Source organism: Drosophila kikkawai, chromosome 3L, assembly GCF_030179895.1.
Source record: "Drosophila kikkawai strain 14028-0561.14 chromosome 3L, DkikHiC1v2, whole genome shotgun sequence".
NCBI lineage: Eukaryota > Metazoa > Arthropoda > Insecta > Diptera > Drosophilidae > Drosophila > Drosophila kikkawai.
Window position 1 is genome coordinate 24,525,542 of NC_091730.1, and position 12,650 is coordinate 24,538,191.

At 46.4% G+C, this 12,650-nt stretch overlaps 3 protein-coding genes across 4 annotated transcripts; 1 reads left to right on the forward strand and 2 right to left on the reverse strand.

Annotated features, from left to right (window-relative positions):
- Window positions 1-2,052: 2,052 nt before the first annotated feature.
- Window positions 2,053-4,709, reverse strand: LOC108083295 (uncharacterized). Its single transcript, XM_017179032.3, has 5 exons — window positions 4,331-4,709; window positions 4,133-4,274; window positions 3,419-4,077; window positions 3,204-3,357; window positions 2,053-3,131 (listed from the first exon to the last, which is right to left on the reverse strand). The coding sequence occupies exons 1-5, from the start codon at window positions 4,581-4,583 to the stop codon at window positions 2,315-2,317; spliced, it is 2,025 nt and encodes a 674-aa protein (XP_017034521.1). The 5' UTR covers window positions 4,584-4,709; the 3' UTR covers window positions 2,053-2,314.
- Window positions 4,710-4,882: 173 nt separating this feature from the next.
- Window positions 4,883-7,687, forward strand: Gbeta76C (guanine nucleotide-binding protein subunit beta-2). Its single transcript, XM_017179018.3, has 6 exons — window positions 4,883-5,053; window positions 5,861-6,306; window positions 6,366-6,567; window positions 6,835-6,964; window positions 7,042-7,128; window positions 7,252-7,687. The coding sequence occupies exons 1-6, from the start codon at window positions 4,985-4,987 to the stop codon at window positions 7,356-7,358; spliced, it is 1,041 nt and encodes a 346-aa protein (XP_017034507.1). The 5' UTR covers window positions 4,883-4,984; the 3' UTR covers window positions 7,359-7,687.
- A 177-nt stretch (window positions 7,688-7,864) lies between these two features.
- verm (LDLa and CE4_CDA_like_1 domain-containing protein vermiform) lies at window positions 7,865-12,376 on the reverse strand. 2 transcript variants are annotated; one of them, XM_017179016.3, is made up of 6 exons: window positions 12,302-12,376; window positions 12,167-12,238; window positions 10,781-10,892; window positions 10,507-10,637; window positions 9,626-9,775; window positions 7,865-9,495 (listed from the first exon to the last, which is right to left on the reverse strand). In XM_017179016.3, exons 2-6 carry the CDS (start codon window positions 12,216-12,218, stop codon window positions 8,345-8,347), a joined length of 1,596 nt encoding a protein of 531 aa, XP_017034505.1. In that variant the 5' UTR covers window positions 12,219-12,238; window positions 12,302-12,376; the 3' UTR covers window positions 7,865-8,344. The 2 variants fall into 2 exon arrangements, with proteins under 2 accessions (XP_017034505.1, XP_017034506.1); XM_017179017.3 differs by lacking the exon at window positions 10,507-10,637 and adding an exon at window positions 10,083-10,195 and having other exon boundaries at window positions 7,866-9,495.
- Between the last annotated feature and the right edge of the window lie 274 nt (window positions 12,377-12,650).

The window sequence follows — 12,650 nt, forward strand, 5'->3', positions numbered from 1 at the left end:
AAAAGTCGCGCACTCAACCATTTAGCAAAGAATTGAAATTAATTTGCAAGAGCAAACCGAATAAAGCGAGCCAGAACCACGAACCCGGAACCATCGAACCAATGGCAATGGCAGCCACATGGCAAAGGAATCAATCAGGCGTGGAGCCCATCATGGCAAACAATGGCCATTCCCAGATCCAGAAGTTCGCCACGTCTGATTAGCCCCGGCAATCGCAACTTCCGCTTGAAAATGAAAATGTTTATTAAAAAATTTTCACTTTTACATAAATTTCCCGGGAAGCACTAGCAACAGCAGCGTCGGCGGCAGCAGGTACCAGCTGGTGCCATCTGCTCGGGTACGGCCACACCCAGGGCTCTCCGATGGGAACCGCCCCCGTTTACGGTCTTATGTACGGACGGCACTACGGTTGTCTCCCTCGAACCGTGCGCCCATTGGACGGGTCTCGCGAACCGGTTTCTGCCCAATGCCAAAGGGAAGGCCATTTTCAGAGCAGAGAGCTATATACATATAGTAAATGGTTTGCGCATATATGGGAATACGCTCTCGTATGTATGTGAAGCTTGGAATCGAGGGGATGTGTGGCCTCTGCAAGTGCTCCACTTGAGGCAGCTGCTCCTACGCTCCCACGCTCGTTTGCCTAAATGTTTGTGTTCATCTCTGGGATGAGTGTGGGTGGTAGGACGGAAGGTATCCTGGGGGTAGAGAACCCAAAGGAAGAGGGGCTTCACAAAGGCAAGCTACATCAACTGCCAGTTCTAACTACCAGATACATTGATTTCCATACCATATGTGGGGAGGAGAGCGCGTAAGCGGAGGGTCGGGTCCATCATCTTAAAGCTTTTAGCAGTACGGGCTGAAATTTTGAAAAACTAAGTTTTCAGGGGTGCTACAGAAATTTTAAATTAACTAAGAACTTAAATGTTATGTGGTAAAAGATTTAAATAAGCATAACTTAGGGAAGCGAGGTAACATATGTATGCAGTTTGCAATTTGACTCAATCAATACTATGACATTTATACTTGAACATTTGGATATTTTGAAAAGACATCGTTCCTGCATATAAGTACTGCAACGTGCACTAAAAAGAGGACTATATAGCACTATAACTAAGAAACTATACAAACGGACAGATGGATTGACTTGGCTCTTGATGCTGATCAAGAATATAGGGTTGGATATGTCTGTGTCACTGTTTTTCAAACTTCTACCTAAAATGTTTACGTCCTTAAATATTTTGTTCTATTGGAAACTTGTAGATATTTTATATTTATGAATAGGTTGAGAGTTTTAGAGGTATTACTGAAATATCTAGTTAATATTAATAGCATATAAAATATTGTTTGTACCTCCCAAAAAATCAAGGTTAAGACAATTGTACACATATATTTGTATATGTACAACTTGAATATCTGATTTCATACGTTTAGAAACAAATTAATTTAAGTTTGAAGTAGATTTTGTGCCAAAGAACACTTTATTTAAAAATTTCATAATTAACATAAGACCATCAGTAATATCTTTATAGCAGGAATTGGGATTAATAAAAAGTTCGGTATGATATATCGACCAAAATGTTGCGCTCAATAGCATATTACAAAATTAAGTAAACTTAGATCGAATTTTGAACAAAAAATGTTACACTCCAATTTTGTCAATTTGTTAAAAAAAATTAATTTAATGTAATGTATGTTATTTATATTTTTATTATTATATTGGTTCCATATATCAAACAGAACATCACATATAGCGCAACGTAAAAAATCGATTTATCTATCGAATTTAGATTAAAATTTCGATACAGTGTCGATATTTTCTGCCATTCCTTATTAGTGGTCTGTACATGAAAAACAAATAATCCAAACCACTGGATTCTGCATCTATCCCATAAAAAAATTCAAAATTCCAACTTTATTGTGTTAAAAAAGTAATTTCTGGTTCGTTTCTTGTACGATTTTGGTACAATATTATATATTTATTTATATAAAAGTATGAATTTTTAGTTCCTTCCAGGGTGTGAGTACCGACATCATTCTAAGCTAATAAACACTCTTTCGTTCATTTTTTTTTTTTATTGGATTTTGGTCTATGTACAATTAACAGCTTAATAAGTTTAGCCTTTGAGCAGCTCAGCCAATCGATTTTCGCGTTTAAAGGTTTACAAAATTAAAAGATCTTTACAAAAAAATCAACTCAATTACAAATTAAAAGAAAACACTTTCGAAATAACACTTACAAGCTAAAATGAAACGCCCTGAAACCATTGATGTTTGCAAATAGCGACAGAGGGTCTCCCTACTGCTGGTAGCAGTGCTAGTGATTCCTGAGTGCCTCATTGATGACTCGCAGAATATCTATTTGCAGATCGGTAAAAGCAACCGGCTCCAACTGGGCATTCCGAATCTTCATGGCCACTGCCTTGAAAAAGGCACCAATCTCATCATCCTCACCAGGATTGTGGCCGTTGGCGGTTGGAAACTCCGCATGGCTGGGCTTGTTCGGAGTGATGGGCGCTGAGTGGTAGCGAGAAGTGGAAGCCGAGCTGGGAGTGTTGGCAGCATTCTGGTATCGTGGAGTAGTGGGCGTCTGAATCTCCAGCTTTTGCTGGAACTCCCCAGAAGATGGCTGCTGCTGGTGCTCCATATTTGAGGCACCGTCGCTGAGCTGATCATGCTTGGCTATGGAACTGCTCACACGCTGAACTTCCATGTAAACAGGACCTTCATCATGATCGTAGCCCACCACATGCTGCTCTTGCTGCTGTTGACTTTGTTCCGCTGCCGTGGTACCCTCCATTTCTTCATCTTCGTCATCCTCTTCCTCATCATCATGGTGAGCCTCGCCCCCATTGATGTAATTCTCAATGTCCATATCGTCGTAAGTGGCTACGCACAGCTCACTGGCCTGCTGTTGCTCCTCCTGCTGTTGTTCTGGCATTGAGTTGGCCAACTCGGCCTTGTGCGGCCCCGTTAGGTGGGGCAGGGCGGGCATACTGAGCTGGGAACTCGACGAAGACTCCAAGGTGCTCTGCTGTTGCGCGGGTGGCGAGTGGGACTGGGCCATGTGCTCCTCAAGCTCTCTCGTCGGGTCATGTTTGGGCAGCAGCATACCCAGTTGAGGGTCGTTCTCCCTGAAAATAATTAAATTGCTGAATATAATATCGATCTATCTTCAAGTTTGAATTAGTTTTCAATATTCTTACAGCGTCTTTTGTTGTATGTACTTTTGCAGGAAGCCGAGAGAGTCGTAGTGCTTCCACCGCGATGTGGCGTCCATGTGCATCAGTGTTCTTAATCGCTTATGCTCGCGTGCATATTGGTCCCTCAAAGCCTTCCACTTCAGCCGACACTGCCGCACTAGAATGAATGCCGGAGGATGAATACTAGAAGATATATCGATTACTCGACTGCCTCTCACCCGACTTCTTTAGCTTCCGCGCGATCTCCTCCCACACCTCCATCTTCAGCTTGGCATTGCGATAGTTCTCATTGCCGTAGTTGTAGATCATGTCCTCCTGCTGGATCAGCGTGATCAGCTCCTTCTCAAAGTAGCTCTCCATGTTAAGGAACGTGTGTATGGGATCGTCGTCCTCCTCTTCGGCATTCGTTCCCGTCTGATTGTGCGCGGCTGCGTGAGCTGTGGCGGATGCAGTGGAAGCCGTTGCTGTGGCCCCTGATCCTGACTGATTAACGGCATTCACAAACTCGTTGTACAGAGTGTCCACCACAGTGGTGGTGTTTGCCGTTCCACACTGAACGATGATGGAGGGCGCTGCACCACCTCCGGCGTCGGTCAAATAGTTCCAGTTGCTCTCCGACTGCGACTGCTGCATAACTCCGCCCATATGGCTGGTCATGAAGGTGGCTGCCGGTTTCTTGTCCACCGCACTGGCCGAGCTGCTAAAGCTGCAGTTATCTAGCAGCGTGGTGGCGCCGCCATCCTCTATCTTGATGCTGCCGGAGAGGTTCAAGTTCTGGCTGCTGCTGTTGCTGCTGAAGGAATTGCCGAGGGGCAGCGAAATGGGCGTCACCGTGGAGGCAATACCAGCGGAATTCTGTCCAGATCTTCCCCTGTAACTGGGAGTATAAGCGTAAGTTAGTGCTTTGGGTTGCCATCCTGGCTTCCACTTACTTCCTTGCGAGCGCATAGGGACGCAGAAAGTCCAGCTCCTTGAAGTACTTCCACTTTACCGCCTTTGCACAGACCTTGGCGCGCTTCAGCTCCCGGCAGTACTGGTCCCGCATGGCCTTCCACTTGGACTTGCACTGCACATCTAAGGGTGGAGCATTGGGGGTCATCTATGAAGGAGAAACCGTGCCGTCCACTCACCAGACCAGCCCACATTGCTGCCGATCTCCAGCCACTTCTCGTCCTTGACCTTGGTGCTCCGATAGTTGGGGTGCTTGGGATTGTAGAGCGACTGCTCCTGGGAGACCAGCGAGATTAGGATCAGCTCCTTGGGAATGCTGACCACATTCTCGCCCAGGCTCGCCTCCATGCTGAGATTCACGAGCTGCGGATGCGGATGCGGTGGCGGCTGCTGGGGCTCCTGCAGCTGGATGGCACATGGCAGCGTCTCCATGGTGTCTCCTACTTCGCGTCCATGCTGCTGCAGCTGCCTTCGGTCTATTTAGTGGTTCATTTAACGAATTGTTATAAATAAAAGCAAAAAACAAAAATGAGGTGACCGAACAGCTGTGAGCGCAGTGTGACCGCACTCCGGCCATTCCTGCCTTTCGGGAATGTCCTAACGCCATTTCATCCCGAGACTTTGGCGCCCAAAATTCGCTTTTGTACATATTCGAATTTAACAGGTAATCCAATTAGTTAATTGCATTACCAACGGGAAAAGGAAAACATCATAACATGCAAGCGAAACAAATTGCTCAGAACTCAGTTTATTGTGCGGCGCGGTGCTGTTTATAACGATACATTGTATTACCCTTGCAAATATTGCTGCGGTCCACTAATTAATGCTCAATCATGCCGAAAATTGATGCTGAAACACAAAAGCTCTACGACGAGATCAATGGAATGATACAAAAGTTCAAGGTTAACGAAACTGACAACTACGATTAAGCAAAAACGAGGATAGTGTCCCCTGAAACTTGAATTACATAATTTAACCCAGAAGGAAAACATAATTAAATAAGTACACATATGCTAAAGATAATAACGGAATGAGTGAATATAAATCTATCTTTAAGAGTACATTAAAAGGAATAATAAAATTACTATAAAGATGAAATTATAAACTATAGATAGATAGAAATTAATTATTTTTTTAGTAAAGACGCTTCGTAGATTTTAATGGGATTATTATTTGGAATATTCTATAATTTAATAATATTTTTAAATAATTTTTAAAACGTAACATATCTTTATCGTAACACAACAAATATAATATAAAATATTTAAAGCATAGTTTTATTTAAAATATATATCAGTGGTAGTATTTAAAGGATAGTTTTATTTGAAATGTATGATAGACTTCTTATTATTTACTAAGGCTTCTAAATAATAATAATAAAAAAAAGATTTATATATACGTACATATGTAAGTATATGGTAGCTGGGTTGAAAAAAAAGACGTAAAGACAATCTTTACTAGATCGCATCGACTGGTGGTGTACGCCTTATGAAGTCTAACAAGTCTCTCTTACCATGTTAAAGAGTATAAATATAAGTTATTGAAATAAATTGTATGGTAAGTTAAAAAATAGTTATAATAAAACTCATTGTATGTTACCTTTAATGGCAAATTAACCGAATCGGTAAACTTTATAAATCATACAGTACAGGTCCCTATAATATATCCTTGATAAGTACACCTACACCGCTTATTTGTTTATTTCTTAGGAGGACCAAAAGTCCAAAGCGGATTGCTCGATAACCGACAAATGCGGTGATATGGGCGATGTGCCCAAGATCCGCTTTTCGTCGAAGAAAATTCTCAAGGGGCACATCAACAAGGTGAACTCCGTGCACTTCGCCGGGGACTCGCGCCACTGCGTCACTGGATCCCTGGATGGCAAGCTGATCATCTGGGACACATGGACCGCCAACAAGGTGCAGATCATCCCCTTGAGATCCGCCTGGGTGATGACGGTAGCCTTCTCGCCGTCGGGCAACTTTGTGGCCTGCGGAGGAATGGACAACCAGTGCACCGTGTACGACGTCAACAACCGAGACGCCTCCGGAGTGGCCAAGATGGTCAAGGAGCTGATGGGCTACGAGGGTTTCCTCAGCTCTTGCCGTTTTCTGGACGATGGACATCTGATCACCGGCTCGGGCGACATGAAAATGTGGGTATTTCGTAGTTGGTTTAGACATATCTTTATCGAAAACCTTTCCGTCTGTACAGCTGCCATTGGGACCTGGAGAAGGGTGTCAAGACGATGGATTTCAATGGACATGCTGGTGACATTGCTGGGTTATCCCTGTCGCCTGATATGAAGACTTATATCACCGGCTCTGTGGATAAAACTGCCAAGCTGTGGGATGTACGCGAACAGGGCCACAAGCAGATGTTCTTTGGCCACGACATGGATGTATCCTCTGTCTGCGTGAGTACTTACTGACTTTTTTTGCACCTATTCTCTATAATTAGGATAATTCAAACAGATATCATACAAAAATCATTGTAAATCCTGTAAAGCCTCACAATCAGAAAGTCTATGCTTCTGGTGGTTTCGATTTGAAACCATATGCGAAAGATGTAATGAATTTAAAGTTCCAAATTTTGAGTATTTGGACATTACTACCTCCTTGGAATAAGTTAAACCGTCTGCTTATATATTTCCTTTTCCCTCTTCTATATTATTCAATTTCAGTACCATCCCAGTGGCTTCGGTTTCGCCTCCTGCTCGGAGGATCAGACGGCGCGCATGTACGACCTGCGGGCGGACCAGCAAATCGGACTGTACGAGCCGCCCCAGAAGAACACGGGCTTCACTTCGTGCGGTGGGTTCCGTCTTGACCGGCGCTCTGGGTCGCCTTGACTTTTGAGAGGCTTTAATCTGATTTTGTGTGCCCATTAGCTCTATCGACCAGCGGGCGCTACCTCATGTGCGCCGGCATTGAGGGCAATGTGCATTCGTGGGATACAATGAAGCAGCGGCACACGGGTGGGTATCGTTGACCATTGCGGGGTATGGGTATGGGTATGGGAGAGTGGGGACTAATGCTCAGACTGGCACTTGACTTATATCGATTTTTTGGCTTCTCCCCCATTTACATTGTCGCTCTAGGCACCCTGTCTGGGCACGAGAACCGCATCACTTGCATCAGCCTCTGCCCCAATGGCATGTGTCTAGCCTCCACCAGTTGGGATCAGCAAGTGCGTCTCTGGCTATAATCGGCTCTGATCTGCGTTCAATATCGTCCACTGCAAATGTTACGTTTATGCGCGCGATTTATTTGCAAATAATAATTGGGTAAATGTCAGCTTGCAGTTAGTCAACACACTTGGTAAGACTTTCACTTTTAACGAGTGTTCGAGTCGATAAATTATACATGTTTCGCATGGAATCACGACTAACTTTGTGAGATTCGTTCATTTATGAAATTTATATTTGCAAACAAATCGCTAATGTAATAATTAAGTAATAATGAGAACGTAGTTTCCAGTAATTAGCGAGTGCAGATTGCATGTGCGAGAATAAAATGAACAAAGTAGCACAGCAACACTTGGGACTATTTATTTTTTATTTGCTAATACTTGCTACTATTTATGATTGCACCATATTGATTCAGATTTCCTCTCAACTGTTCAAATTCCTTTAAACCTGACATTAAAATTCACATTCATAATTATTTTTTTTATATATATTTTTTATATTTTTCTTATAAAAAATACTTATACAATTACGAAGATATTTTGCTGCTGCGATTTTTGGCGCTTGGTTTTGTTGGATTGTGAAAATTGTCTTTGAACTGGTCAAAGAAGCAGCGAAGTAAATTAAAACAAATCACTTTATCGTCAACATAAATGGAAAAGAAGGAAAAGAGAAGCAAGACATAGAGACAGATGCAGATACAGATACGTAAAAGGAGATACAGATACATAGATAGATGGAAAGTGGAAGGCAGGACAGGGAGATGTGGGAGTCGGAAAATAAAGTGTACATAAATAATAGCGGACAGAGAAACTGGTTAGGATCACACAATCACAAGATTTGAACAATTTGAGTATTTTGTAGACAGTTCAACGTAGGCTCGCTGGTACAGTTTGTAGGGACTTTCTTGCTTTAGGTTATCAGACTCTCGGTGGAACTACTGTGAGTTGTTCTCCTGTTTGGGAATTTTGGATTTCAGGAATGGGGGAAGATAGAAGAGTGGGCCTTAGACGGAGAAGCCGTCGCCGGTGGGATCCAGGATCCAGGGGTAGTTGTTCGGGCACTCCATGCACGTGAACAGACGGAGGGTCTCCCCGGGCAGTTCCCTAGTGGTCAGGGGACACGCGTTGGGCAGGGAGCAGTAGGGCTGTCCCTTGACGTCGCACTTCTCCTTCCACTCCTGGAAGTCGCGCAGCGAGTTCAGCTCGGTGGGGTTCTGCATCCACTGGATCACCTGCAGGTTGGTCACGAAGAACACGTCGTTGCGGCCCAGCATCTCCTCAATGAACTTGACCAGCTCATCGCGGTACTCCTTCTTGGACTTCAGCCACGAGGCGTGGAAGTGCAGACCCAAAGGCGCCCTGTTGCTGTTGTAGTGACGGTTGAAGTTGTGGCGCAGAAGGCGGGCGAACTGCTCGCCGGTGGCCACGTTGGAGCAGGAGTCGACCATGTGGCAACCGGGCAGGGACTCGTCGAAGGTGGGGTCGTCACGACGATCCAGCTCGTTCATCACCATCTCCCAGACGGGGTGGCTACGCGACGGGCAGTTGTGGGCGTTGCCGTTGCACTTGTGTGGCATGCGGAAGTAGAGCGTGTAGGGCCAGATTGGGACGCGTCCCAGGGAGGCCGTGATGGAGGCGTCATACACGAAGAACTGGTCGGCCATCATCTCGAACTGCTTGTTGCCGCCCACGCGCAGGTAGGGGGCACGCATGCCGATGATGGAACCGTCGGTGATGTTGGCGAAGCGCTCCACGATCAGGCGGGAGCCGGCCATCTCGGCCAGCCAGTCGTCGTAGCTGCCACCCGACCAGTAGTTGGGGTCGTCCTTGTGCGTCAGCGAGAACACGGAGATCTCGTGGCCGCGACGGTGCAGATCCTGCACGGCCGAGTAGTTGGTGTACTTGTGAGACACGAAGAAGGTGCCCTTGATGGAGCAGCCGTTGGGGTTCTGGCGCTGGCCGTTGAACAGGTCCTCGTACAGATCGATGTTGTCCACGTTGACGGCGCCGTTGAATGTGATCGTGATCATCTGGGGCACCTGCTGTGGCTCGATTCCGCCGGGAATGCGGGTTCCGTCCGCCGAGCAGAAGCAGTCGGGCAGGGCGCACTGGGTGGGATCGCACTCAGGGGCGCGGTTGGGATCCTCGTCGACGGCTGTGGATGGAGGAAACTTGAGAGATTAGTCTCTGGGAGGAATGCTTAAAGTACGTCAGAGTGCTCTCTTATTTTGTTTCAATTCTCAAAAACATTTTTAAAAGAAAGCCCAAGCAAGAGTTGTACTTACAGCATGCGTTCTCGTCGGACTCGTCCTTGCAGTCGGACTTGCCGTTGCAGAAGAGCTCCTTGTCCAGGCACTCGCCGTCACCGCAGGAGAGCTTGCCCTCGGGGCAGATGGGCTCATCCGTCTTCAGGATGGGCTTGGCCTTGCGGGGCTCTGCGGGAGTTGGGGAGAAACAGTCGGTTAGTGGGGGTGCCTCTTAGGAGTCCTAAAAGCCGGGTTAGTGACAACAAATGTCTAAATTTTGAAATGAGAAGTATTTACATGAGTGTGATGGGTGACAATAGGCGGGGTTAGTTTCGAGCTGGGTGGGGTTAGGATTTCTTTATTCTTTATTTTTTTCTTTTTGGATCTACCAAAGTTCCGGAAGTCTAACATTGCTGACTACTACATATATGTACAGGTGTTGGTTGTTTGGCTTGGTTGGTGGTGGGTTGCTCTGGCTAGTTGTCGGCACACTTACTCTCTTTCTCATCGCAATTGGTCACCTTGGCCTTCCAGTCGCAGGTCTGCTTGAGCACGTCGAAGGCCAGACCCGAGGGACACTGAATTTCTTTCAAACCAGACTTGGTACATCTACAAAATAAAGGTCATGTTCTAATTCGGATTCGCTAGCTAGGAGAACTTTGGCGCCGATTCAAGGGACTCGGGGGCTCGGGACTCGTGTTTATGCAATGACTCGATCGATTTTCGGGGACTCCCCGGGTTTAGTGACACACAGAGAGAGAGACAGAGAGACAGAGGCACACAGAGGTGAGAGACAGATAGACAGGCAGAGCGGAGAGTAGGATAGGGGGATAGAGGGGTAGTAGCTTAGGACCGTGGCTCTCGGGAAGTATCTGGAGCCGCGCATCCGCAGCGGAGTGAATTGGGTGGCGGTCACTTACTCTCGAGCACATCGCAAGTCTTCACATTCGACTTCCAATCGCAAAGTTGGCGCAAGACATCGAACGCCAGGCCGCCGGCGCAGCGAATCGATGCCAGACGCCATCGGCCATCTTCGCCGGCACTGTCGCACCTTTCGATACCGATACAAGAAGGTGCAAGAATAGGTTTGTAGGAGTTGTGTTTGGATGCCAGGCATGGGCAAAGGCGCCTCCTGGACTTGGCCTCCTAGGCCGGGCGATCGGACAGAGAGCTACGTGCTGGAGAGCGGCTTACCTGTACACTTCGCGGCAGTCACCCTCGGTATCCAGGCGGAAGTACTCGTCCGCGGGACGGTCGGCGCACACCTCCTCTACGTCAACGCCTTCCAGCTTGTCTTGGCCATGTGCTGCAATTGAAGGAATTGGTTGATTAAGGGTTGTTCCTTATTAAATTTAAAGCCACTCGGAATATTTGTAATTGTAATGACAATTTTGTTGATTAAGAAACTTTAGAGCAAATGTTTTGAAAAGCTATTCACAATGTATCTATCTACAGATGAATCTATTTAAATTTATATTGATTTCCGTTTTTAAAATCGTGATTATACCTCAATAATATATACCATTTCAATCAACAGTTGTATAATCTTCTTCTAATTGGGAATTAGGTTTTTTTTAATGCTATTTAAAATGGTATAAAATGTGCAACCATGTTCTCTTCTCATTTGCATTTTCACATATTAATAACCAATAAAATATTTTAGCCTTCCTTATTCAATTTTATTTTATCTGTAGACTATTGGATTCCGATTATTTTGTGCAATGTCGGCGGACTTCATTGATGTCTCCGGCTAATCCTTAATTGTGCAATAAACTGCCACTACTCAGCAAGCTAATCGCTGATTAAACCATGGTAATTGGTCGCACCTCACGGGCTAATGGCTAATTTACTGCCGACACGAACGACTTTCGACCGGTTTTCGGTTTTAGCCGTTTTGTGTGGCAATTCGAGTACCGAGTACCACTTCTAGCCGACCAAAACAACTCTCATTTTTGTTCATAACTGGCGAAGACAGCTTCATCTCGTTCGGATGAAATCGAAAGGGCAAACGAAAGCGCCAGATCCCATTTATAGGCGCGGACGGGTTCGGATTCGGATTCGGGTATCTGGCGAATGCTGGGGAATGCTGGCGGAATATATCGGATCGGATCGGATCGGGTCGTCATGTAAGGTGTCTGCTGGAACGGGTTTGTGCATTGCCGGACTAGAAACCCGTTTTCGGTTTAACATTAAAATGATATTGCATAAACAACGTCGGCGATCGTCGGCTGGGTATTCAAAACGGAACCGTCGCGACGGCAGGCCGTTTTCCTATGCTAATTCCACTTTGTGGCCAACCCGGTTTCGTCCTCATGCCACACTTTTGCCTGTCCTTCTGCGCTCGGTTATATCATCGGCTGGCCGAAGGATAGGTTTGATGGATTGCATGCCGCTAATTACTTGGCTCCGCACTCTGCTGGCACTTATTTTTCAAGTTTATTCGCCTTGGCCAGCAAGTGAAGTGCTCACTTCGGTTTTTCCTCGATTCAATTGTGCGGCAGCAACCTTGCAGAAAGCGGCTCCAAAGGTCAACGCGGCGGCTACTTAATGCTAAGTGTAGGTGCTAACAACGGTACTCACCCGCTGCCAGGCACAGGCACACAAGGCCCAAAATTGGCCACCAACGCGCCATGATTGTCTCTCTGGAGCTCTCTGGATCGGAAACGAGGCGAAGGGTTAGCAACACATACGGAAACGGGGAGAAACTCTACTGACGTTTGCCCAGACTCTGGGTGGGAATGGTTGGTCGATGCAGTGCTGGAGTGAACGGAGCCACTCTTCCAATACACAGCCACGCTTACACTAGGTGTTGGCCACCAACAGCGGGTTCTATTTATTAAGCCGAGGTGTCTTGGCCGGCCGAGCCGGAGTGGTGAGTTCCGGGCTACCCACCATGGGACGCGGCAGCCCACCACGGCTGCGCCGGCGCCGGCCACGGAGCTTTCGAGGGGAGCGCGAGCCCTGTGGATCGCATTTCGAAATGCCAAGAGGTGCGCGCTGCGCAGGCGTCTCCATCTCTCGCCGCGCGAAGAAAGCCCCAATTAGCATTTACAGGCGCAGGCGC